General features: G+C 38.0%; 1 protein-coding gene across 2 annotated transcripts in view; it reads left to right on the top strand.

The window, feature by feature from the left end:
* The window catches only part of LOC116719748 (E3 ubiquitin-protein ligase SMURF2-like), a 60,771-nt gene that overhangs the window by 17,491 nt on the left and 15,358 nt on the right, over nucleotides 1–27,922 (top strand). Inside the window, exons 2-11 of one of the 2 annotated variants that reach the window (XM_032562397.1) lie at nucleotides 5,061–5,099; nucleotides 6,220–6,328; nucleotides 10,560–10,693; nucleotides 14,154–14,219; nucleotides 15,246–15,330; nucleotides 15,513–15,596; nucleotides 17,610–17,821; nucleotides 20,167–20,251; nucleotides 21,118–21,276; nucleotides 23,124–23,177. In XM_032562397.1, the coding sequence (XP_032418288.1) occupies nucleotides 5,061–5,099; nucleotides 6,220–6,328; nucleotides 10,560–10,693; nucleotides 14,154–14,219; nucleotides 15,246–15,330; nucleotides 15,513–15,596; nucleotides 17,610–17,821; nucleotides 20,167–20,251; nucleotides 21,118–21,276; nucleotides 23,124–23,177 (1,027 nt within the window). Of the gene's footprint in view, nucleotides 1–5,060; nucleotides 5,100–6,219; nucleotides 6,329–10,559; nucleotides 10,694–14,153; nucleotides 14,220–15,245; nucleotides 15,331–15,512; nucleotides 15,597–17,609; nucleotides 17,822–20,166; nucleotides 20,252–21,117; nucleotides 21,277–23,120; nucleotides 23,178–27,922 lie in introns of both variants that reach the window. The other variant, XM_032562396.1, reaches the window with a different exon arrangement.

Genomic DNA, 27,922 nt, shown 5'->3' with positions numbered 1-27,922 from the left:
CAGCCAGCTTTTTTCACTAATTGGGACCTTTATAGTAAAATCTAAAAACAGATGGACACTAAAAGCCTAAATGAAAACATACAACACCCTGTCGTCACAAGTCTACCTTCAGACTTCACATGTGCAACTGCTCCCTTCTTGTCTTTGTACGCCTTTATTTCCCCATTGTACTCTGCTGTGTTGTTTTTTCTCTCCACAAAGTGGTGAAACCAGTTTGTTTGGCATGCGCCTTTTCCTCGATACTGTGCTTTGTTGGCAGTCTGTCCTCCAGTGGGTGTTGCTGGATTCTAGCTAGGAGTATCTGCAGTGTGGGTAATATTTGACAAGCTGTTCCCATTAAGGAGCAAACGTTGCTTTCGCTTAATGTCCTGGTATGCGAGTTAATGTGTAAATGGTAAGATGACGTTGTTGTGGTTAATCTGAGTTTTAATGGCGGCGGGCAAACGGAAAAATAAAGGTCACTGAACTGTGGACCGGAGTTGTGCTCATGCTAGGTTGCCTAATTGTGTTGTGATACCATCATGTTGATGTTGTGATGTGGCACTTTATCACGTTGTTTTTATGGGCAATATGTCATAGCCCCACGCTAATTACTAAACGCCCCGGAGAATGAATGACTCAATCTTAACCATTTTTCCTTCCATTTATTGACTTGAATAGTAATGCACATCTACTAGAGCTGCCAACCGTTACACATGTGATTAATCTAAAATCACATTACCGTATTTTTTGGACTATAAGCCGGTACTTTTTCTCCACGGTTTGAACCATGCGGCTTAGAGCCCGGTGCAGCTTTTCTGTGGATTTTTCTTCAACCACCAGGGGGCGCTTTAGCAGGAAGTGAGTCATTGGAAGTCAAAATTGGAAATCAAAGAAGAAAGTGCTAATTTTTATTTAAAACAAGCACATGCTAACAGCAGGCACGACGGAGAAATTTCTTCAAACTCATATCCCTCATCATGGAAACGAAGAAAATGATGCAGCTTTTAAGTTGAAGGCTATCGATCTGGCAGTGCAGGAGGGAAATGGAGGCGCTGCATGTAGGCATGGTTTGGTGTCGGAGACGCAGGGCTGCGAAAAACCGAGAGCGGCAGAGATACCAGCGGTTTATAGCCCGATGTAGCTTATGTATGTACGTTTCCAGTGTTTAAAAAAAAAAACGTTGTAGATGCGGCTTATAGTGAGGTGCGCTCTATAGTCTGGAAAATACGGTAATCACATTTCCCATTTTGACCTAAAAGCCTCCCTCCCACGTAGGGACACCTAGTCCATAGCAGCGCGATAACACGGTCTTGTACTGCGGTCAGCAATGCAGAGACGCAAATGTGAGTGAAAAGACGAACGAGGATTGTCAAACTGGTGTGTTAATCAGCAAATTTCACTTTAAAAAACACAAAGTTTGGATTAAATCAAGGTTGTCTGTACATACTGCAATGATGAATTATCCTTCCCACAAAGCATAACCGGTTCGTAGTTGAAATCATAAAGTTAATGTTTGAAACAAAATTATTTCTTTTTAACCTTCCTGAAATGAAACCCTGAAAAACTGAGAATCTTCAGGGATGCTTTGCTTGAGACAATAAGACATTTTCTTCAACATTTCTTGAGAACACACATATTTACATTTCAAGCTTATAAAGTTAAGTACAGCAATGAATCATGATTGATCACAGCTATAGAGTGTGCTTGATCTGATTACAGTTTTCTAATTGATTGACAGAACAAATATCTATTAAAACAGCTCTCATTGAGTTGAGTAAGTCTAATCCCTGTATTGTTGGTCCAGAGCGAGTTGACAGTGGGAACAGTGACCCAGACCACCCGGGGCTCTCCGGTGGGGAACTGTTAGTTGACCCAGCTTTCCTCACTAGAATCCCAGTGCATCTGGTTTTCTGCCAGCCCCGGATCACAGCGGCTCGCCTGCTCACGTGGCATCCAGTCAATAGGCTGCTGCAAGATGTTTTTTCTTTTTTTCTTTTACACGACAGCGATATCAGATTTGTTCTAGAGGCCGCAGCGGTACTCTGAAGAAGCTCAGACAAGATTAGTCATTTCCTGGGGTTTAATTATCCCAGCCCAGGTGCCACTGCGGTGAAATTCTGCTAAAATATGGAGGAAGGGATGAAAGCGTCACTTGTTTACAAATGATGAAAGAATGGCTCTAAATTTTATGCTTACCCTAGAAAAAGAAAAGTAGAATGAATTGGATCTATCTGCATTTATGCTTTGGCTGTTTAAGTGGAAATATTGATTGTACACTTACTGCTTGGCAATTGCATCGACTTTCACTCTACTCTTGGTGCAAATGCTATATTTAAAACTTACTTACTAACTTAAAAAAATAAAAAATTAAACCAAACAGAGTATTAGATTGCCTTTCTTCATTTCCACAGATTTTGTTTGTATCTCCAAAAGCCATTTTAAGCCTTCGGCTGTGCTCCGTTATTGCCTAATTGTTTGATTATGCTTCAAGACGTTATTTATCATTATCAGTAACAGTAGCTTGCCGCTCCTGGCGGCTCAGTTGGCGAAAGTCCATTGTTAACAATGAAGGAGGGTTTTCTTTCTGTGGTATCTGTGGCCGAGACAGAGGAGCAGTGTGGAAGTTAATCCCTTAATCTTCTTCTTAGCACAGTTTGGTAACTAGAGAGCCAAGTACAACCGGTGCAACCCGGTCGCTGCCAAACTGAGCTTGATTCTTGCAAAGATGCGCCGCAAATCAATATTCTGTCAAAAATGGAGAAATATATCAGGGCTCTACTTTTTCTCATGCCTTCATTGGGTTCCTTTTTAATATGTTATGATGAATTAATCCTCCAAGCCAACATTACTTTGGTAATTAATAACAGTGTTAGTTTATTGTTTTGGCTCAGATTATTGGAAAAAAAAATAATGTGACAATTATTTATTTTTTAAATGGCTTCAGTGAGCTGATATTTAAATATTCTTGTTTTGAAATTAAACGTTTTCTTTGGCACACTCATTCCTTGCTAAAATATTCAAAGCTTTTTCCCAATCACATTATTTTGTCCTAAACATGATTTTATTCAATGAATATTGACTGAATTTACTTGGAAAACTTAAAATATTTCTACTAGCACACACGATGCAGATATGTTAAAAAGACAGTACATCATATATTGATCAGAATTCTAACCAATAATAATAATAATAAATTAGGTATTTACCAGATTTATGTTGATTTGGATTGTATGTTATTTAGGGATGCACAATATATTGGCATCAACATCGGTTTTGGTCATTTTTAAACGCATCGGTATCGGTCCGACAACTAAAACTGGGCCAATATTAATGTTCATTTCCATTTTGTTGAGGTTTATGTTTCTGTAGACTGTTAATCATGTAGTATTTGTTTGGTCATGTGATATTAATGCAGCATAATAATGTCGGTAAGTATCAGTTTTTGACCATAACGGCAATATTAATATTGGAAATATCAAACCAAAGTTTCATTTTGGTGTATATTATGTTATATTATATTATATTATATTATATTATATTATATTATATTATATTATATTATATTATATTATATTATATTATATTATATTATGCTTTCTTTCACTTCTCTGCATGAAAGATTTGATGCTGACCCAGTTAAAAACTTGGCTCATTAACTTGTCTGAATTTTTCTCCACAAATAATCTGCTAAGATTCCAGTCCACACAGCATAATAATCTCATGTAAGCAGATATTGTCTCCAAAATAACTGAGTCTTATCAGACTTGCACTGCACAGTCTTGCTGTGAACAGAGATTTAATGGCGCCCAGTTTCTGATCCGTGATGCCTTCGCTCTGTTTCTGAACACACAGTGCTCTTTCTTTTGGCATCAGCGCCACCTTGGATGGAGTCCCTGCTCGAAAACCGCAGTACTTGAGAAAGTCGGACCTGGACTGGATTCTTTTAATCACCATGCTTGTCCTAATTTGTCTTCCTTTAAGTTTGAGTTTTGTAGCAAGCATCCATCAAAGCACCAGTGTTGCCAAGTCCTTATAACACACCGGAGGGCACTTAAAGGAGGAAATAAAATTAAAAAAGACTGCAATAGTCTGAAGGAGACGTGAGAAAACAGGCTCTTGCTCTCAGCTTTGCTCTCCATTTGTCCCTCTTAGTTAAAAGCTATTGTATGTTGTCGGTGTTGTAAACCCCTGTGGACTTGCTTCATACAGGAAAGAGTACTTGTCCAATCAATAATTTAAAACAAAGAAACTCTTATCTGGTTTCCAAACCTTACAACTAGGAGACCACAGCAGGAACTATTCAGCGAAATCCATTTTGTGTTTCCCAGTGAGGAAAAAAAACAAAACAAGCAAAACATGGCAGATAACTGAACTTCCTTTTTATTTCTCATCTATCAAAATGCTGTCTGAAAGAAACAATGTAGGAATGCACCGATAAATCTGCACCGATTTCCTTAATCTGGATAGATTGGCGATTGGCCGATGCTTGCTTGAGAAACCGATCTTATCCATCGATCTGATCTACTGTGAGAGAACGCTGAGCCACAGGCAAGTCCAACAGGTCACGTCTCCACGTGCGCAGTTAACAATAGTCACTCCTCTGTTGCCGGCTTGGTGTCTTTGTTGCTATTTTTAGCAACTTTTCAGGGAAAAAAAATTTGTATTGGCCATTTATATTGGAATCAGCAGATTTGTCAGAAAACTGCAATCGGTGCATCCCTTCAAAATGTACTTATTTTGAGGTAATTTCAGAAAATGTGACATTAACAGCTGGTGGGCACTGAACTTTTCTGTATAAAAAGAGAATAATTAAAGTGTCACAATATTTCCAGAAGTATTAACTGATCCCCCAAATCAGAGAGTCTAGGTGTTAGATGGCAAACAGATGTCAAAATGCTTTTAGGCAATAAGTTTCACCTGAAACTCTGATGTCAATCATTGAAAAAAAAAAAGAACTCTAACTTGATACCTGGGATTGTATAAAGAAATGAATTTTTTCAATTTAAGCTTTGTTTTGAGGTCTTATTTTATTACCTCTAACATTTACATCGCTTTGTTTTTCTGTTTTCTTTTTCTAGTCCTCTGTGCAAAAAACCTGGCAAAGAAAGACTTCTTTCGTAAGTAAAGACTTTGTGTTGCTTTTTTTTTTTTTTTTTAAATATCCCATTCTTTTGCTCATTCTTCAGAGGAGATATGTTACCTGGGAGGTGAACTTGTTACTTTGTAAGTCGTTAAAGACTTTAATGAGGTGGTAAAACTAAAGATGGAGGCAAATATGAATGAGGATTTGAACTCTGATCGAAGGAGCGCATCAAAATAAGATGCAAGAAAAATACATAGTCTCCTGGGTATTGTCAATAATTGTATTTTGATTATTGGAAATGTTCAGAAATACATTTTGTATAAATGATTGTTGTATTCACTATGATTAATGTGGATTAAAGGGTTTTTTCATTGCCGAACCAATTTTTATTTTATTAAGAGTCACCCAGATCACGAATTTGCCTGAAAACTTAAACCATACACATAGAACCGAATATGTACATATTTTTTAGTATCTAAAATGCAAAACGTACTTGTGCACAGAGGCGCATCGAGCCTTTCTTCCCCCCCTAAGCTACTTAAGCACTCATGGATCATCAAACAATCCAAGAGACTGTCCTATCATATTTCAAGCTAAACAGGTTATTCGTTTCCACACATGGTAGTATTTTCAGTACCCTTGTTTGCTGTGGAAATGTTTTACACATCCAAAAAAGAAAAAAAAAATGCATGTGAGAACACGCTCTTCTAAAACCAGAGTGTTTGAATCATCTTCTCAAATATTTCAGTTCTCTGGCTTGGTCAAAACTGAAACTATAAACCTTTTACTTCAAAAATACTGCAGGTGTGTGTTGGTCTTTATAGGAAAGGAAAGAACACCAAGAAAATAAACATGCCTTAAACATGCCCATATCTACCATCAGATCAATGACATGTAAAACAATTGGAGCAATTAGAAACTAGGCCGTACAAGCATACGACTTCTTTTACCACCAAAAACTAAACAGATAATGAACCATATCAATGTTTATCCTTTAGATGTTTATTGTTTTTATGTACGAACCGGACAGACTCGGTGATATAGCTGAGTGTTTTACTACAGATCATGTTTGTTTCCTTCTTCAAAGGTGATCCAACCAGGGTTTTTCACTTGCTAATCAAAACAATTTAATTCTGCTTTGTTGACCTTTGCAGGGTTGCCGGATCCTTTTGCTAAAGTGGTAGTGGACGGTTCTGGACAATGCCACTCAACAGATACTGTGAGAAATACTCTTGATCCAAAGTGGAATCAACATTATGATCTGTAAGTACCATGAGGCGTTACAGTTTGGCTGCTATGGATACAAATTTTCTGAATTTATGTCATTCTTTGTTTTTTTGTTGTTGATTTTTTTCGTTCACTTCGTTGCTCATCAGCATGGACGTAATATTAAGCATTGTCAGAGTTTAAAAACCTAACACTGCACCCGGCACACATTTGTTCTGACTGAAAAATGTTTAGAGAAAAATGGCTGCAGTTGGGGTTTTTTCTCACTGCAACACAAAAAACAAACAGTGAATACAGTGAAACGGTCCAGGTTATGAAGCAGTGTTTTCTCTGTAAATAGAGTCCAATTAAGTTGTTAATATCTTTATAAAGCAGACTGTATATGGATATATATGTACTAAACAATAGTTTTTTTTTGTTTTATAGATCTGACTTAGAGCTGTGTTTTTATAAATTAGGAAATCATTCATTCATTCATTCATTCTAACTAAGCAAGAAGAAGAAGAGAGAGCAACAGCAGTCTCTGTTACACCGCTGAGATATGAAATAGTTCACTTTAATTTCAAAACAAAGTCAAAATTATCAGGGGAAGGATGTTTTAAACTGTCTTCAGCATCTTATATTGGTGATTATTGCAGCTAGCATTAATAAACAGGAATTTCTGCATGCATTGCCTTGAAGGAAAGTATTTGAGTGTAAGATTTCTAAAAGCCAATGTATCAAAGAAATAAAAACGGTTATGTTGCTGCAGTATGTTCAGTCTTCCTGTAATTTGCTAAAGACTTTACCCCCCTGACTAAAAGAAGCTGCTCGGATGAACATCAGTTTTTATAAAGTAGTGTTGTGCAGGCATTTGGATGATAGGAAATATTTAATCCAAAACTTAAAATACTTCTTGCATACCGTATAAGAGGTCATGTGTCGGTCAACAAACAAGTGGTATCAGATGGTTTGTCTCCGAATAAATTTGGTTCACTGGTTTATCCTCGTTGTTTTCCCCTTCCTGTGATCAACGTCCTAAGAATGAAGAGTCAGATGCCTTCTCTCTCTGTTAAAGAAACACCCTTCTATAAACGGTTTTACGTGACAAAAGAACATCTTGGAGAGTAACATTTCAGACATTCCACACCTCTGATCTGGCATATTGTATTCTCAAAAGAGAAACTAACTTGAACATGTATGTATGGTTTTTAAAAAAAATCAAAAACAGATTCCACCCGCTTTTGATGGAGATTAGATTGAGAAATTATTTGGCTATAGACATTTTCATTGTGTTAATGGTCTTACAAACGCCAACTTTTCTGTTGATAGGACATTACAAATGAAAGACCACCAAACGGTGTTCCTGTGCAATCTTGAAAAGTTTGTAAAAGTAAGAATTTGCTTTTATCATATTCCAGTATTGATAAATATGGAAACCCATGGGAGTGGAACATGGACTCATTGTCTCACAAGGTCAAAAGCCTCATAATACTTAATAAATGTAGAAATATTCACATTTGTTTATGTTAAACCAGCATTATTTTACTTAAATCTGCTGGTTTAAAGTTTTGCAAAAGAAATACAGGCATCACAGTTCACAAACTAGCATAGAAAATGTAGTTTAGTCTAGTGTACTCTATTTCTTATTCTTTTTTAACGTTGAAATTGACCCTTTCCACACTGCTAAAATTAAAAATCTATATTAGCAACGTGTTTTTTCATTACTGTGGAACCCAAAGATAAGACCCATTGACTATGTAAGCCTGTTTAAGGTTAATATTTTGTACTTAAATGACAAGAATGTTGTAAAAACTGACGAAAGAAATGTAGACATCTGAAGTATTGAATGTAATGCTAAAAATATGCGTGAAATTCCACCTTGAAAAAAAAAAAAAGAGAATATGATGAGATAGTACTGTTGCTGTGCCGGAGAAAATGTTATGTGTGAATATGCAAAATAGCCACATGCTAATGACCTTACATTAATTTGTTGAAGATGTTGCTCGGTTGTTTTAAAGGTTGTTTTTTCTTCTTTAAAGCACACACTTTAATTTCCAGATTCTTCAGTCAGCCTCTGATCTCCACCCTCTTTACATAATTACCCCTCCTGCCTGCCCCCCCCCTCCCCACCCACTCCCTTGCCGACCCCCAGCCCACCCCTCTTGGCTCCTCACCCTCTCGTTTTCCCCACACAGCGACCCTTGGCCTCTTCCTCTGGTTCAGGAAATGGCTAACATGCCACAGAAAGCAGATGGAAGTGTGGGCTTGGCAGATTGCCTTCTCGCCACACCCCCATCAGCAACCTCCAACTTTTGGGGGTGGAATCTTTAACAGCATTCGATGGATACTGGAGGTCTATCGAATGTTATCGAATGGAGGTCTTTGCTGTATTATAAATACTCAGCAAAAAAAAAAAAAAGTATTTACAGTATCTCTTGTTTTCTTTAGTGCCTTTTAAAAAATAAAAAACAAAAAAACCCACTGAAGCTCTGTGAAGTAATATCATGAGTAAAACATTATTCAAAGTCAGGTGAAGTTTATTTGTATAGCACGTTTCAGTATTAAGGCAGTTCAAAGTGCTTTACAACATGAAAACATAATACAGTGACCAATTATGAAACAAACATTACATTTTATCAAATGCCATGATCAAGCAAATACACATCAAATATATTGATCAATGTTGCAGTTGTTTTTAGTGAAAGGCAACTCTAAACGGGTTGGGTTTAGCCTTGATTGAAAAGAAGTCAGTGTTTCCACATTTTTGCAGTTTTCTTGAAGTTTGTTTCAGATTTATGATGCATAGAAACTAATTATTCCTCTCTTTTTACTTAATGTTTAGCCAAAAAGGAATTTAATAAGATAAGTTTCACAAGTCTGTGACATTTGGAGGACAGTTTAGTCTATGTTCATACAGTGGGTGTTGATGTTCAGCTCCAGTGTTTTAACTTACTTTTTGATTAAATAAAAAATGTTTTCCTCATCCACTCATACTACAAATTAAATGCGACCGCAATCAGACTTTGCACAACAGCTCACTGTTTACAGAAGTAGCAGTGGACGGCACTTCCTCTGGATCGACCTCCAAGTGTTGCTTGGAATTGACAAACCTGTTTGCTACTTGTCATGCAGTTTGACATGAGGGAGAATGTCAACACAAAGCAAACAGTGAGCTCAATGTTTGGAATAGGGAATAGTTTTGGCTGTGTGATCTGGAATTGTTATGCCTACAGGAATTTTTGTTGCTTAACGTGTGTGTGTATGAGTGTGTGTGTGTCCTGTCAGATCGTCGGTTCCTGAAACCACACAGAGACTCGTACAGGCACTCGTGGGGTCAGTGCGACCCCGCCGTACCGTGCACAGAGTTAAAAACTTGTGGGGTCCAAGTGACCCAATCTCTCAAGACCAGGGGAGGAATAATAAATCTAAGAGAAACATGCTGGCTCTTCATGTAGGCTTCAGTTTAAGTTTTTTTTTTTACAAATAGGCTGACACATTTCTGCAGAAAGTGTCATGTTACGTTATAAAAGTATATAGAGCAAAAATTGTTAGTTGTTGAATGTGTGGAGTATTTTATGACTTTGTGTTTTGTGTCGTTGTGATATAAACTGCCTTGTTGCTGAAATGTGGGATACAAATAGACTTGATTGATTGAAAAATGTTTCCTAGCATACTCCCAATTTCGAAAGATAATTTCAACTTAGATCCAATCATGCATACACATACATATACATGTATTGTTTAACTACTGTACTTTAGTTTAGTGTTTCTGTGCACCTTTTAATGTGCATGTTTTTCTGTGTTACGTGGAAAGCCCCTCTCCCTCAGACTTTCAGGGTAATCTAGAGTTCGCATCCTGCTAGACTGTAATTACATCCATGTCAGCAAGAGTGTGAATGTGCATCTGACTGTAGTGTGAAGTGTGTGTTTACTGCGAGAGCTGTCTAGGCCTCAGACAGTGGTAGAGCACATCGCAGGGACTTCCTCTGTTCTTCAACCGCGACGAGACAGACAGGCCTCGGCTTTGCAAGTTCCGCGCGCAAATTAGTAAAATCTTTAAACGAAGCAGGAAGAGGTACAAGACGGATTTAAGGCTTTGTTTTCATCAGTGGTTTATAAAAAAAAAAAATCCAAATGCATGGTTTTAATTTGACGTGAACTGCACAAATTTGTGTTGGTTTGTATTCAGATAAGTATAAATACCGCTTTTGTAGTTTCTATATGCAAATTAGGAATCAAATCTATGTTTTTTTTGTTTTGTTTTAACGTCTTTTCTGTCTCATAGCTACATCGGAAAGTCGGACTCCATTACGATCAGTGTCTGGAACCACAAGAAGATCCACAAAAAGCAGGGCGCGGGATTCCTCGGCTGCGTCCGGCTCCTGTCCAACGCCATCAACAGACTCAAAGACACGGGCTGTAAGTACCTGTTTGTATTTCGGTCTGCGTTTTGTGTCACTGAGCATTCGCTGAAATAAGGTCAATGGTGTCTGCTCTCTTTGTATCCTTTCTGCATGCTTGGCATGGCCTCTATTCTAAAAGACTTGTCAGACCTGTTGGAAAGTTGGTTGGAGGCTCCTTGGAGTAAAAGCAAATAAATGATTAAGCAGCAATCATGTGGTTAGGTGAGCTATTTTAAACATTGTTCCTAAATCCCACCTTTTACTCATCGCAAGAAGGCGGACCTGTTGGTCAGACCAAGTGTCTCCAACAAAACAGACAACGTTATTTAGTGATTTTTAGCTACAATAATAAACTCACAGAACTTCTTCAAGCTGCGTTTTCTTTGTCAGATGTCAGATGTTCCATACAAGTAATTTCAAAGCAATGCGCTGTGATTAAATCAACCAGCCAGTCAAATAGAGTGCTGGTTATTTCACACTTTTGCAGTTTTGTTTTGTTTGTGAGAACTGGCGCCCCCAATGGGTGGCCCAGGGGGGCCAATGCCCTACCCAGCAAAAAGTGTTGAGGTCATAGATGGGAATTCAGAGTCTTCAGTCAAGACATAAATGTAAAAATAAATAAATTTATATAAAATTTAAAATTTATTTAAAAATAATATGAATTGCTTTTTAAACTGTGACACCCTAAAATTTTTACTGGCCTGGTTTGGCCACTCCTAGTAAAAATTTTCCCAGTGTGCATCTGTTTGAGAGTACAAAAAGGAGCCTTTTTGTAACAGCCAACTGCTTTTCTTGTTCACTCTATCTTTTAAACAATTCCTCATTTAAACTATAAACTTAAATGACAAATTTTCCTTAATCAAGTGTTTTTTATTTATTTGTTTATTTTAAAATGTGTGTTTTTTGCATGGCAGAAAATGTAAATAAATTGTATAATAGCTTATTTGTTAAATAAGCTACTATAACATCCAAAAACAAAATAGCTTAACTATAATTGTGTAAGTATTTACCAATAAAGCTTCAATGTTCAAAATAATGTATATTATTTTCTCTTTCTTCCAAAAGAGAGAAAATAATATACATATCCTATGGCAGTTTTGAGTACTTTTGTGATTATTTTTCTCCAGTATCCATCAAAACACATCAACAATAAGAGCACTAAACAGTAATGAAATGGTGCAATACAATACATGTGCAATTTATGGCTTGTTTAGGGGTACAAAATGGAAGTAGGAATTGTCAGAGGGGGCAACTGGCCTGGAGGAGTTGCTATTAAATGCCGAAGCAAATATTTATGCTTGTTAATGGTGTAAAGTTACTATCTCTTCTGTGAAATGTAATGTTTTTATGTAAACCATAATCCTGATTTATCATAAACCAGCCCTAAGATGACTGAGACAATGTCATGTCGCATGTTTTACTCATTTTAGCAACTTAAACTGAAATAATAATAATAATAATAATAATACATTCTGATTAAGTGTAATTAAATCTAATTATGAATTAAAATTATTCTAATTATTGTCCTTTTAATCTGAACTCCCACCTGGATTGTTCCATTGAAGACGGTGTTGACAGTTAAAGTTTTTCTGATCCTGTTCAAGTTTAGTTTTCAGCTTATTAATTGTACCATCCCTTATAACAGAAAAGAAAGGAAACTCAGCAGCAAAGCTGTTGTCCAAGGTTTTTCCTCTCAGACAGTTCAGGCTCCAGACAAGCCATCATAGCAGAAGTTATACTTTATCTCAACCACAGGAAGTGGACAAGGAGACGTGCTCGATGACGGGACTCGGCCCGCTCATTTATCCCTTTGTCCTTGTCCTGTGTGCTGCAGACAGATGAATCTGTGGCCTCAACACACACAAAAAAAACATATAATAAGACATTACTGGAATTGCTTTGGTTGTCAAAACCCATTATTCACACGTTATGCATTGTCATCTGATGCAAACTCGCACAATACCTCCCTTTTTTCTTTTTTTTCTTACCAAAGTGTAAGAACTTTGCACAGTTGGTAAAAAATTAGTTCAGCTCCTTTTTTTTTGCTTTCTCAGTTATAAGCCTGCAAATTCACCAACTTACAAATGTTGTTCTGTACCAAAACGTTCATCTTGTGAGGTGATGTACATATGCTAAATAAAGCTACTGTCAAAAAAAAAAAAGAGGCACATGGCTCATTTGGCTCATCTACACAGGGGTCCACATTTCCAGTTGGTCAGTTTAGTCTGCAGCGGCAGAAAGTTTTCGGAGCAACGGCGAATCGGTTCAGGGAATGCTTGTGGTTAAAGGTCTGTACATTTTCTCTATTTTCCCTCCTCTCTAATTTCAGAAAGAAATCTCATTACCGCTCCTGCCATGTAGGGCTCAGACCATCCCTGTTTAGTCTAGACACATATCCGGAGCAGATGTATTTGTGCACACATAAACACACTAACATACACCCCAACACAAATACACACACACACACAGAAACTATAGGAATGTTTGGGATTTTGATATAGATAAAAACAGCCTTTTTGAAGCATATTACATTTTTGTGGCGAACCGACTACATAATAAGTCCGATCACTTTCGTTTTACTATTGGATTTTATAGAACATTTTATTTTCTTTCCCTCACTCTTACTTTCCACACTGACCCCGCTCACACGCCGTCTTGTGTCCACTTTTGTCCTTCTCATTTGGTGACAGTAAGAAAACCCATTATATTTTAAGTGGGCTCTTGTGATATTATGGCTCGTGGTTTTATGCACTTTTGGATTTTGACATTACAACCTTTCTAAAGGAGAAGGGTTCACTATATAAGCTTATACTCAAAGTAAAATGTTGGTACTTAAAGCAGTTTGAACGCAGAGTAAGAATAACTTTTATACTCAGAGGAGGTTATGTTTCATGAAGGGTTTATAATATAAAATCAGTGAGTGGAAATAATCTCATATGATCATCAATTCAAGTTTTGTTGTCAAAAATCTTGGATAAATAGACTTTTGGTCTTGGAGATTTCTTCATGACAATAAAACTAAATGTTTTGGTTCCAAATTACTTTCATGTGCTGCAGGGACAAATGTCAGCCAGCTGCAGGAGCAACCCCGTTTTATTACAGTCAATCAACACAAAAATGCCGTTCAAAGTGCCTCACACCAAGAAAAAATAATACATTAACCAATTATGAAACAAGCAATAAACATTCAATTTTGTCAAATGCCATCATCGAAGCAAACTAAAGAAACATCCATCAAATATTCTGGTCAATGTCCCAGTTAGGAATCGAACTTTAAACAGGCGGGTTTTTAGCCTCGATTTAAAGAAGTTCAAAACGGTTTTGCAGTTTTCTGGAAGTTTGTTCAAAATGTCGCACACAAATAAAATCGATATTTGTTGTTTTTTTCAGTGTCCGTTGAAAACTCTTTGTAAAAAGCAATAAACATTAAATTTATTAACAGAGGGTCTGAATTAGTGTCCGTCTGGTTTTTGCAGATCAGAGACTGGACCTGAATAGGCTGGGCCCCAACGATAACGACACCGTAAGAGGACAGATAGTAGGTAAGAACCGCACCGATTCAGTGGCATGTGCTTGAAGTCGCCTCATATCTCAAGGTCAGTTTGTGTGTCTTAGAGCAAATCTGCAGTGATGACAGTCCTTCGTGGTTGAAAAGCATGGCTGTCTGGTAGAGATTCACCAGCCAGACTTTCATTTTCTTCTTCTGATTTTTGCTTTTATTTGTTGATTTTATTTTAGTAACTATCATCAGTTAAAAAGGTATTATAGGACCTTAATGGATCCAACAGAACTCTTATACAGAACCTTTTCAGAAATGCCATCTGACTTCTGGAGAAACATGTTTTTGCACATAAGAGCTGTTGTAGTTCATTATAGGTCACTTTTATAACTAAAATTTTATTCATTGGCTACTAGTTCAAGTTGAGGAGAAGGCTTTCTTTTTTGTGCAAAGTTATTTCTAATTTTGTTATTTAAAATTGTTCTTTGTTATGTGTTTTTGTTTTGTTGCTCATATTTAGCTGATTCGATATTTTCCGTTCTTTGTGCAGCACTTTTTTCCACCTATTTTCTTTTAACTTTGTAAAAAGAAACATTTTAAATTGATGTAGGAAAATCATGAATTATAAACATATCCTTATTTCTGCACATCTCTAACTTTTTTTCAGACTTTTATGAAATTCAAAACAAAGTGCATGAATGAACATGTTTTGTTTGGTGACTAAAATTAAAGTTTTTTTTTTTGTTTTGATGCATGTAATAAAAGGTAGGGCAGTCAGACTGCTTTTCTACCTAAATTCACCATTTATTTTTCTGAAACAAATTCAGTTACAGCTTAAATGACAAAAATAAAAGAAATTTCTAAATTTGTAGAACTAAGGATGTATTCAGTTTTTTCCAATATTTCACCAGCTGATAACTGTTCAGTCGCACATCATCATGCTAAGAAGAGTTCACACATATGGCATTAATATTGTTGCTTCAGCCTTGTGGTCTGTAAATATCACTAATTAACTGTCCTCTTTCATTTTGTACAAAAAAAAATAAAAACAACAACAACAACAAAACAGTGAGTCTTCAGTCCAGAGATCGCATCGGATCCGGGGGACCAGTGGTAGACTGCAGCCGCCTGTTTGACAACGATTTGCCCGACGGGTCAGCATTTCATTTTTTTTAAAATGAGCATTTAACTATAGTCTGAGTTTTTAAATGTCAGTACCTGTGTGTGTTGGTAAAAATAAAACTTTTAAGTTGAAATCTGAGCATTTATGCAGTCAGAATTGTGAGTTTGTGTTGTGCGACGCCAATAAATTTACCGGTTTCTTTTAATTCAACAGCTGGGAAGAGAGGAGGACAGCATCGGGGAGGATACAGTACCTGAACCACATCACCCGCACCACGCAATGGGAGAGACCCACCAGGTACCAGTACGCCAAGCGGGACAGCACAAAACAGAAACGACCAAAATGATGCAGTGCATAGTATAATAACGGCTTAGTTGATGTGGTACAGAGATGCTAGTTGTACTTTCTCCCACTTCCCTTCTTAGAAAGGTGGTGGGTGGGGGGAACACAACACTTCCACTTAAACTCACAACAATAACAGTCTGCTGGTAATGAGTGCTGTCAGTTTCCTCCAGCAGGGTTTCATGCACTCACACACTCACACAAAGACAAAGCAGCCGTGTATGTGCACAGCTAAATAAACTTAGCCAGTCAGTCCGGCAGCCTGGCTTCACTTGCTGCGAGAACGACTGTCGCCTTCCTCCTTGGCGCATATCAGCGGAGCCATTAGGGGAGTAAACAAATAAACCTCTGCACCTTCTCACCCAGTTTTACCACACATCTGTAGTCGGCTCTGAGCGGCAACGCGAGTTCTGAGAGAAAGAGAGGAAATGGTGAGAAATGGGGTCAAAGGGTGAAGTGAGGGAAATTACAGGTGGTGAGCAGGCGGGGGGTGAAAAAAACGTTCGTTATTGGAACTTCAAAATATTTGATGGAGAGATTTGTTCAGATACTGCAACAATCAGGCGAATGAAGACAGGATAAAGAAAAGTGGAGGCAAAGGTGGGGAGAAACGAGAACCGTGAAGGGAGGAAATGGGTGGGAGAAAAGTGTGTGTGAAAGACTTCTGGGTCCGAGGCTTTAGATAGCCAAGGCGTCAGCAACTCTGGCCAGACGGTGGTTAGACACTGCTACACACACACACACACACACACCCACACACACAGACGCATAAAAAAACTGTCAGCAAGTCGGACTGTGTTTGTGTCTGCTTATCATATATCTTTTCTTAAGTAACACACATGTTGGCGCAGGCTGTTGGGTCACAAAAGCTTCTTGTTGTTGATTTTTTTTCCCTACCATCTATCATCTTTGACAACAATAAGACCACAAATGATACCAGAAAGACACACCCATCATATTTTTGGGGATTTTATCTAGTTTATATCGATCAAATAGAATAAAATCCACAATAAAAACAACTATTTTCACAAAAGCCAAAAACATCAACAAAAAAGAGCAAAATACTGACTTATTTTTAACCTTCTCAACTATAAACCAAGTTGCAATACTTTAATTTAATGAGTAAAATAGTATTTTTTTGTTATTGTTGAAAAGATTGTGTAAATTGTCGACCAAGAACTTTAAAAGAAAGGGGTTCCACTTTGAGAGTTTTTAAAGGTATCAACTGAACATAAAATTTCCTTTTTGTTAATTCTGAGCAATAAAAATCAAATATAAGTGACTTTTATTGAAAAGTAAAAAGCCAAGTTGTTTAATAAATTCACTATGATTTATGTGTATTTTAAAAAATATAACAGTCTGCCACTTATGACTGTTATTTATGGAAGGATCATTTGTTTGTAAACACGATGGATGGCTCACACAACCTGTCTGCAGAAAGTGCCAACCTGCCTTTAAACTGTCACCGGTTGCCATGGTTACCCACCATTGTATTGCTGTGGTAACATTAGTTTTTAACATTAGTTAGTTTGCTGTCAGCAACCATTTATCACAGCGTCATAAAAATAAGTTATGCTACCAAATTGACGTTATTTAATGGGATTTGTCTTAGTGACTCATAAGTTTCATGCAGGTGAGTGGATCAATGATGAGCAAAAATCCCCGTGGAAACCATGTAGCACATTGAAAATAGGCATGCAGCAACAGTGTGAGTTGTAAATTATTTTTATTAGACTAATTATAAATAGTTTAAATAGTTGGGCTAATCCTGCTTCCTGTCTGCAGACGACATGCACAGAACAGTGGTTGCTGACGCAGCGTGACGTCCGCTGATAACCCCTCCATACTTTTAAAACCTTTGTGTTTTCTGCATTCGCTAAAATAGCTTCACAAATTTCAGGAAGTATGTTAAGCACGCGCTTGTTTCCCCCTGTCCAGAAACACTCACGCTCTCTGCTCGTTTTCCAGGCCGGCGTCGGAGTACTCCAGCCCATCCGGGCGTCCGCTGAGCTGCGTGGTAGACGAAAACACGCCGGTGATGACTCCTGTTAACGGGGCCGTGGCCAGCGGACCTCCGGGCGAACAGCGCGTCCAGGAGCGACGGGTTCGATCGCAGCGGCATCGGAACTACATGAGTCGAACACACCTGCATACGCCGCCCGATCTGCCTGAGGGCTACGGTGAGAAGCAGACTCGTTCCACTGAACACCTGTCCGCTGTTCGCCACTGGGTTAGGTTTCAGCCGAACCAGAATTACTGGTAGATTTGCTGAAGTACGTCCACATTCCTAATTAGAATCGGAAGGCTTTGGATCAGTTTGAAATCCTTTTTTGTTTTGATAAGTTAGTAAAGCTGCAGGTATAGGACTTGAAGATTAACACACGATATTGAAGAAATACAATAAACATATAAAAGTCTTTCCGTAAGTATTCTGTTTCGTGAACATTGGCATATTTCACAGCTCCTACTCCTTTGGTGGAGTAGGAGCTGAATAGAGACAATTACCTGGGTCTGCTAATTATTGTCCTTTGTGCAAGTTGGTGTGGACTGCTTCATATGGTCTCTTATTCTATCCTGTGTCTGACCTACTTTCTATGACAAACAAGTAAAGTCTGCATTGTGATGGTTTAGGATTAAATACTAAATCCAACTATATTTAATCATTGCGACATTGCTCCTAACTTCTTAGGATGTTACAAAACTCATTTAGGACTTATCCAAACACCTCCCTTACCACTACAAGGCTTCCTACTATTGCACTGTACACTGAGATTAAGTGGAATATTTGCTTTTTCTTAAAATCAAGATTTGTTACTTTGCTTACCAGCATTACGCTGGGCTTAAATTCAATCTCCACAAACCTTGTTTTGTGACGACATTCATGGCAGACGGGTGCGTGGGTTGACAGAGGACAACAGACCTTAACTTAATCTTTAAACCAGAGTTCAGGAACATTTATTTTGGAGATCATAAAGGCTTGCTTCCTCTTTTTAGGTTTTTATTTTGTGTAGTCTTTCATCAGAGATATGTGATGATATATTCATCCTTAATCTGACCGGGTACCAGCTCAGATTTCACCGGCTCCTAAAATAAATATAAATGCAAGGAAGTTCTTCATTTGACACAAAGTCACCAAACGCCCACTCAAGTTCAAGAAGACTCATTAGCCTTTTTAGACAGCTGTTTTAGGAAGATACAGACTGAAATGCCATGAAAGGTCTGATATTTCAACGATACTGTAAAAGAAAGTAGTTTGACGTTTTCACCAACTTTTAAACTTTGGCTGTTTCTCCTTTCTCTGCGGAAAAATTCAAAGCTTCCCATTGTTTAGCAATACGTTTCTGATAGAGTGCAAGTACATTGGAAAAATTACCACACTGTGAAGTGTACTTAGTTGGCAACATTGAAAGTTATATATTTTTTTGTCGTCAGAAAAATAGTACTTTTAGGATTCATCCACAGTCCAAACCACAAAGCCCTCAGAGACTGTTTAAAAAGCCCCTGCGTTCTACATGTCAGTGACTCAGAATGACACTGTTGGGCACTGTGTCTCCTTTGAAAGGTCCCCGTGTGTCCAGCGAGGCTGGTCGAGGTTGGGCAAAGTGAGTCACTGATGCCCGGCAGCTTCAGAGCGGTTCTTCCTCGGCTGAACTCTCTGAACCGCTCGCTGGGAGTGGCGAGACAGAAACAGAGGCGTTGAAGGGGAAAAAGAGAGAGGCAGCAAGAAAAGGAGAAGTGCCAGCAGGAAGCTGGGCTGGGGGTTTGTTGTGATGGATTAGCTTTTGAGTATGGGTGCAGCGGTGGTAGCAGGTACCATTTCTGCCAAAACTCCTTCGCTTTGTCCAGTGAATAGAAGGAGAAATCTGTCTGGAGTTTTGACCTGTTTAATGCTGATTTCCTGTTAATCATTTCTAAGTTTTTAGATGTTTTATGCAAATTATTCGCACAAACATATTGACAACCAATTCCTAGTAAGTTTAAATTTAAGTTAAATTGATTGCTCTCTTTAATCACAGACTGTCAAAATGCTTTAAAATATGTTGAGTGAAAATCTGATCATTTAAGATTCTATCTTAAATTGCGAAAGGAGAAGAAATGAAAATGGTCTGAGCTGCGTAGTAAACTGAGTCGCAGTTATCATTTCAAGATTGTCTGCAATGCCATATTTAGTTGCAAGACATACTCAAAGTGCCATTTATATTCTGTGTGCTGTTAAAACTCAGAGAAAAGGTTGTAAAACTTTAATGATAGAAAATATGACGGAGCATTACGGCCAAGGAAATGAAAAATAATAGTGAAATTGAGATAATAAAGTCATACATAATATTACGAGTACATAATCGTATGTGAATGAAGTCTAAATAATAGGAGAATAAAGTCATAATATTAGTTAGTAGTCAAATTTCCTTTTCCATGTTTGGCCATCAGAGCCTTGGCCAAATAGTAGCTGCTTGAAGCTCTGCTTATTGTTTGGGTTTCTTGGCTTTTTTTTAAAAGATTCTAATCAAATTTATTTCTGTTTCAGAACAAAGAACCACCCAGCAGGGCCAGGTGTATTTCCTCCACACACAGACCGGAGTCAGCACCTGGCACGACCCCCGAGTACCCAGGTACCTCCTTCAGCCTCATTTATTTCTGTTTGTGTAATTTAGAGCATTTTGTTTGTGTTGCACCAACAGCAGGGGCCGTCTGACGACACAAAACAAACAGAGCCAATACATCTCCACCTGAATGAAAGCCAGTCTAGTAGAAATTCAAACTTAATTCAGATCATTCCAATTGAGTCCAATCATACAGTCGAATTCAGCCAAACTTGTGATACTTTGAAAAAACATGTTTGACTAAAGAGCCGACCTCCGTGGCTTTAAAATGTAAGACTCTTTGGCTTGAGCAGGTGTGCTTTTGCCTCTTCTTGCTGTTTTGCTTTCAGAAACAGACTTTTAGTCAAACTTTAGGCTCAAATCCCGGTCAGCCAGGCCAATTGTTTAAAGTTGGATCAGCGTGTTGTTTTTTTTTTGGATCGGTGTGGAACTCGACGGCGGATTCTGTCATGCTGTTTCGCTAACACTTTAGAGTTCGTTACCCAATTCCCTAAACATTACACGCCGGGCTGTTTCTCTGCATTTTTGGCCGCGGCTGAGCAGGAGGACGACGTCCAATCCACAGCAACAACATCTGGGTTCAGTCATTTTAGACGGAGCTGCTGAAAAGATTTGGTATTTGTGATGAGGGAAAGAAAACCTGTGTTTCATTCCTGACTAATGTGTCCTCACTTCACACACAAAGGCAACATCTACATTATTATCCCAGATTGGCGTTTCAGGGATGAATAGCAGAACGAGAGTGGGAAGAATTAGGAAGAAAGACTAAGACGATTGCACCTTATTTATATGTCTTACGAGTTTATACTTTTTACATTTGCCTTGCGGTTTCAAGAAGTCTGCCTGTATGCTTTCTTTCTGTTTTTTTCTGTTAGGGACTTAAGCAATGTGAACTGTGAGGAGCTGGGACCACTGCCTCCAGGCTGGGAGATCAGGAACACCGCCACCGGCCGCGTCTACTTTGTTGACCACAACAATCGAACAACACAGTTCACAGATCCACGACTGTCTGCCAACCTGCATCTAGTGCTCAAGTGAGTGCGGCCATAGCTTTGTCAGGCTCAGATGACAGAACATTTGAAGTCGGTGCAAGAGTCCCAGCTCAGAGTTTGAGGCCTGCCTATATCAGGGTGTCTGCACATCCTTAAAAAGTCTTTAATTCATGCATGTAGAAATAAAGCCTTAAAATATTTTACGTTTATTGGAAAATATGCAAGTGGGCATTAAATGCGTTAATCACAGGTTCTAAACTTTTGTCATGGTGGGACTATTTAATCTTGTATACTCTATGTAGTTTAAAGCTTGAGTCGCGCGCAGACATCTTTGTGGCGTTCCGTGACTCGAGGCGGTTGAGGCTACTGCTAACTAGCCCCTTCAAAGCCCTTTCCAGCTAGCTTGCTTTTTGGCGTCCATCATTGGACGACATTTGACTTTGCCACTGGCTCACTTCTTTCCCCAACCTGTATGATACTATATTTATTCTAAAAAAAACCATGGCATTACTATATAGAATATTAAATTTTCTTTAGTACATTTCTGTTGTTATACAAGTCTTAAATTTCATTCATAATGATCTTTAAAAGTCTTAAATTTGAGGTGGTGAAACATGCAGAAACCCTGCATATGCATTTACCCTAGACAATTGTTAAAATCTGTACATCTATAGCACTAAAGCACAACTTATCAACAACGCTTTACTGCCTTTGCAGAAATAGTTGGACGTAATTAGTTTTTCTATTTCCCCCTTTTCAGAGTTAGGAGAAGCCTTTAGCATTGCCAGCTTGTAAGTAATGCTAGTTGTTAGCATTACTAACAAGCTAGTTAGCGCTAGTAGCTAACTAGCATTACTAGTTGTTAGTATTACTAGCTGCTCACAACTTGCAGTGATAGTTGTTAGCATTATTAACAACTAGCTTGTTAGTAATACTTAACAAGCCAGTAATGCTAAAGCTTGTTAGCTTAGGCTTCTGGTTTTGGCAGCAGGAAAGGTAAGCGGTTTTACTTTGACCGAAACCTCCAATATAGTTCCTCTTGTTTGTTGTTTTAAAAGATTTCCCCTCAATGTCACCCATCTTCCAAATGGCCTGGGTTTTAGGCCAGTGGTTTTGTTTTTTCAGTGATAATCAGAATGAGGTCGTAAATTAGCATTACTACTATAGAGTTGTGACAAATGTTAATCTAGTCAAAATCATTGATGTTTGCGTCTCGATGCATTTGAAAACAGATTTTTGTCAAACTACTTTCAGTTCTTCATTTATTATTTGAACCGACTGTTTTTGATTCGAGTCTTTCTGAGTCTATTCAGCAATCTGGTCTGTTTTTGCATTCACAGTAAACAAATGTTGACACCAATGATTTCCCTTTCTTAGGGAAGTCTTATTGCCACTTTAAGAGACCTGGTTACATTTTATATAATCCGATTGTAAAGTTTTTTTAAACAATAATTTCCAGTTTGAATCATGTGGCGTACCAAACGGCCATAAATGATGTGATTTTAGCACTGATTGCTCCCTCGCTCTTATCTAATTTCATTGTTTTTGTTTTTCTCTTCCTCCAACTTTAAATCTCCCTGCTGATCGTCTTTCCATCTTTTTATCCATGTCATCGTGTCCATGTTTTCTTCTGACCCTCTTTCATCTTCCCATTTGTCTCTTTTCTTCCTTGTATATTTTTTCTGGTTTATTTTTTTTTTAACCTGCCCTCCTTATTCATTTTCCCCTTTGCCACATCTGTTTTTCTGTTTGTTCTTTTTAAACCCATCCTTATTCTTCACTCGTGTCGTTCGCCTGCGTGTGTTTTGGTGCCTTTTAACTTTCTCTCCTCCTTCGTTTTTCTTCTCCTTTTTTTCCCCCCCTTTCTGTCCTCCTGTTTTCTTCAGCAGCCCAAGTTCAAATGGTTCCCGCGTGGCCCCGGACAGCCAAAACACTAACCTCAGGTAACCTGCATACACTCATTTTACATCTTTCTATCTTTACAAAGGCTTTGCATTGACTTCCATTCATTTTTTAGTAATATCTTTAGTCCTAGCCCTAATGCAGCACTTCTTCTTATGGGGTTTTGGGTCTCATAAGGAGCAGCCGGTCCTCGGATTGTGGTGTTTTTTTTGTGCCTTAAATTGTGAGAAATGCTAAAGCACACATGGGCACATATTTGTACTCTGAAAAATGTGACTTCTTGCTACTTAAAGTAGATAATAAATTATATACCTGTACAAAGGTCAACATGGCCTCGAAGGCTACATGATTGTTTTCCAGAACTGTCAGTTTGTATCTTCAGCAAGTATCCACTCAGACCAATGCAATACGCTCGTCAGCACAACAGCTTCCAGTGGAGTTAAATGTGAAAAAGGATATTTGGTTTCCATGTCTGATAAACTAAATTAGAGGAAGTGTTTTGGCTGTCTGAGAGGCCCCTGTGCCTTTTGTGACTCAGAGGTTTTTCCAGTTTTGCTCTTTTGGTGCAGAATCTCTGTTGGAGCTTTGTGTCTGGCAGGATAAACATGTTTGGGAAATCAGCATCTGGTCATTTGGTCAAATCACATCCATATGTGTCTGAAAAGACTCTAGTTGTGAGCTGGAGCTCGGCCTCGCTGCCTGTCGCCACAATTAGTTGCTTGTCTGACTCCTTACTGGTAGAGGACAGATTCAGTCCAGATGAAACTTTTAAAAGTTTGGACAGGTCAGGATTAATCAATGTGGATTTGTAATGTCACTTTTTGCTCGGCCTGCGACTAACGATAATTTAGGAATCGATTATTCTGTTGTTTATTTTGATGATTAAACGATTAATCGAACAAAAAAAAACTGGCACATTCTGCAGATTTTTCATTTAACCTTTTTTATACAATATTGAAAATACATTAAAAGATGCTAGTAAACAAATCAGTTCATTTTTAAAATAAAATAATAAACATTTTATCGCCTGCAATAACATGTCATTCCTTTAGGTGAAGCTGGAACTACCACTAGGTGTTCTGGATAGAACATATTTACAAATGTTTTTTAGTGCAAAATGGATGCATTTTTGTACAGTTTTTACTTAATTCCTGCTCTGAGGGTGGTACTCATCTAGCAAATGGTCTTTCTTTAGTCTGTGTACTCTAGATAACAATTTATTAATTAGTCGATGATTATTTCAGTAATTGATTCATAACGATTAATCGTTTAAGCCCTACTTTTAAATGGGCTTTTTTCAAAAACATTTGCATAAAAAATCACTGACATTGTAAAAGTCAATTTTTCTTTTGGTTTTGCCTATTTTTGCTATTCCTTTAGCTGGGAGTGTATGCAAAATATATTGCACACACATCCATATACCCACACACAAGTTACGTGAAAGTTTTAAAGTATTACATTATTGACAGGTATTAGTTATTGGTCGTTACTACATCATTGGTTTCTGCTTCACAGCTTTCAGTCGACATTCATTCAACTTCACCTTTCAGAGGCTGTGATCAAATGATTAAACTCTGAATGAGGGTTTGTTTCCTCTGAATGGAAAGAATCTGATCCCAATCACTCAAACATTCAGTATTTCTCTTTTTTTCTCCTTTTCCAAAATGCACTACACCTGGACTTTCTGTTCACCATGCAGTTAAATTATTTACAGATTAAGAGACAAAGGCCATGGCACTAAACACAGGACCCACACAAACAGAAGAGATGTGTTTGAGTTTTGCATCAAATGCTACTTTTGAGTGTTTTTATTTTATAGACAAACTCTTTTCTTAAAGCTTTTTTGTTTTGTTTTCATGCACAATTTACTAAATAGTTTTGGAGAAATATACTTGAATTTTAACAGGGTTATATAACAATGTCATCCTGTGGTAGTTTGAAAAGGAAACTTAGATTCTTTTAACGTTGTACTATAACAGGAATATGGGTTGCTTTGGCTAAACAAACAAAAAAAATTTAAATCCTATTTAAATACCTAAACACCGTTGCTGTTGTCTCTATTTTCAAGCTCTCATTTTGAAAAATTTTTTTTGTCTGTGTGTGAAGACATAATATTTTCCTATTTAGAATAATACAACTTTTTAATTTTCTCATAATTTCACTTTCCATAATTTTCAGATTCTCTAATGACCATTTATTTAATCTAGACTCATAAAATGGCAGCTGAGAAAATAACTTTATTGTGTTTTTCAAATATTTTTTATTCCACTTTGGCATAAAAACTGCACAGAAGTTCAGTCTATCAAATGTCCTTCCATTGCTGAAATACCACACATTTTTGCTTGGCTTTTGTTTTGTAACAGTTTCCTTTATTTTTTTTTTAATACACCTCTCCAAACAGAAAGCTTTTGTTTTGTCTGCAAGATGAACAGATTGTGCATTTACGAACTGATTTGACGTTTTGCACATTTTGCACCTCGGCTCTCCGCTGCTCTAGATCTGACTACGACTGTTGCCTTTTACCTGGGATGATGAAGGCCTTGAATTGTCAGACAGTCAGACACATCTGCATGGCTGTGGTGTACCACACTGTCTCTCACATACTCTGCTTCCTTCTTTTGCACCGGCAGAAAAAGTCTGCTCGGGAGATTACATCAGTGTTTGGAGAGGGTATTTTTAGATAGGCATCAGTGGCTCGGTGTTTTCCCAACCAAGCTGTAAATCTTTGTGACATGTACATCAATATTTGCACTGATGTTTTAAGAAGTGTTGAGTATGTTTAAGTATATATATATATAAAATGTGTGTGTGTGGTGGATTTAACCTGTGGAGGACGAGTGCAAACACCAACTGTTGGGTTGACAAAACTAAGACTTGTGACTGAAAACACCAGGAAATTAGCTCTACAAAGTCGGATAAATTCAGTTTTTTTGTTGCTGTGACAAAGGGATTCTACTTTTACAGTGCCCCTCTACACATCTTTACATTTCTCACATTTTGTCACATTGTATTTAGCCTCCTTTGTTATCTCAATCTTTGTACATGTCACAAACCCTCATTTATCCAAAAATGGACAGAATATGCTAAAAACAGCAGAACCCACGAAGGTCCGCGAGTGCTTGAGGCTCATGGCAGACGTCTGCTGGAAACGCCCGCTCTTAAGTAAGTTTTTACGACCGCGTACTCATAGTACTCATTTAAAGTGCTCGACGGGAGACGGTGTTTACATAAAACTGCTTTGTAAATGACACCAAGCTGGGACACCAAGCACCAAGCTTTACAACCAATCGTAAAGATGCACAGAGGCGAACAGGTGTGCGGTGGCTGCCCTGGTGGAGAACAAACGAGGCTAGTTGCCAACAAGCTCATCAAACTTGCTAGCGTCCATTTGGATTGTGGGAAATTAAGGACTTTGTCACGAGAAATGTTGATGAGTATGAAATCTCATCCGTCTGCAGACAGTGTGTGTGGAGTTCTCGAGGCTCACAGAAACATACAGACAAAGCCTGCGCTACTATGGGTTGGTTTTGATTAGAGATATGATACATTAGTACTGGCCGATATTGATTATTTTTTAACAAATCAACATAGGTCTGATAAATAAAACTAGGCCGATATTGACGACCGATATTTATTTCCACCTTGTTGCCATTGGTTTCTGGAGGAGATTGGTGATGTCACAGTGACAATCATACAGCGCAGGATTGTGGGGAGTTTAACTGAAGCAGAGAACAGGAAGTCAGCGGTGTGGTCGTTTTTGTCAAAAGTGAAATATATACACAATATCAGTAAATATCATTTAGTGGCCATAACAACAATATTATTGGATATCGATATCAGCCCAAATTTGTGAATCGTTGCAGCTCTAGTTTTGATCAAGTCATGTTTTAGAGCAACCCAGTCAAAGTCCAGACAATAAATCGGCTTTAGCTGTTTTCCACAAAAGAATGGGCAAAAGTTTCACTCTATAGATGAGTGAAGCTGGTAAAGAAAAGATGGCTGAAACAGGAAGAGTGAATATAGATGCACACCACACTTCGTATCTAAAAATAAATTCATAAACCATGTAGAGAAAAAAACACAGTCATACCTTTTACATGAAAACCCAATAAAATAACTGAAACAAAGTGCAAAGTGCTGCATATGTGAAGTTATAGCACTTTGACGTTGAATGTTTCCTCATGCTCTTGTTGCTTAAAGTATGGCATCCACTGGATTTCTGTTGACCTACAGCAGGTGCTGTTGTATCAATGACTGACTGATTTGCAAGTCTTTTTTCATTTCTTTGTTCATCACCGTAAGTCTGCTTCTCCTGTCCTGCAGTTTCTCTTGTTTTTATTTCTGACGCCAGAAAAAATTTGCTGTTTGGAAAGAATGTTAGAGGTCAGTTTTTCATTGGCATGTTTTAGGCATTTCCTGGGTATTTTCTGTTGTATGATAGAAAAGTGAGAGTCTGATGGTTCTCCTACAGGCTCCCGTTGACTCTCTGGTCTCTAGAGTGCAGCTGCTGTGGCTTTCACACCGCTATAGTTAGTCAGTCATCATGGCACTTTTCAACGAATGTGTGAAAGGAGCCACATGCAGATGAGCGCTCGTTATCATGCAGTAAAGACACAGTGCAGATAAATTAAGAGGATCAAGGCATATCACGACTCTGCAGGTTCAGCTGCAGGCCATTCAGTTCAGGCGAGTCTTCACAATGTTTTCCTTCTTTTCCTGCTCCATCTGTCTCAACCAGCAGTTGCTGAAAACTGTCAATCAGGAACATTTTGAATTCAAAACAGTG

This window comes from Xiphophorus hellerii, chromosome 5 (genome assembly GCF_003331165.1).
Source record: "Xiphophorus hellerii strain 12219 chromosome 5, Xiphophorus_hellerii-4.1, whole genome shotgun sequence".
Taxonomy (NCBI): domain Eukaryota; kingdom Metazoa; phylum Chordata; class Actinopteri; order Cyprinodontiformes; family Poeciliidae; genus Xiphophorus; species Xiphophorus hellerii.
The sequence above is the reverse complement of the archived record's forward strand: the minus strand, read 5'-3'. Positions and strand labels throughout refer to the sequence as shown.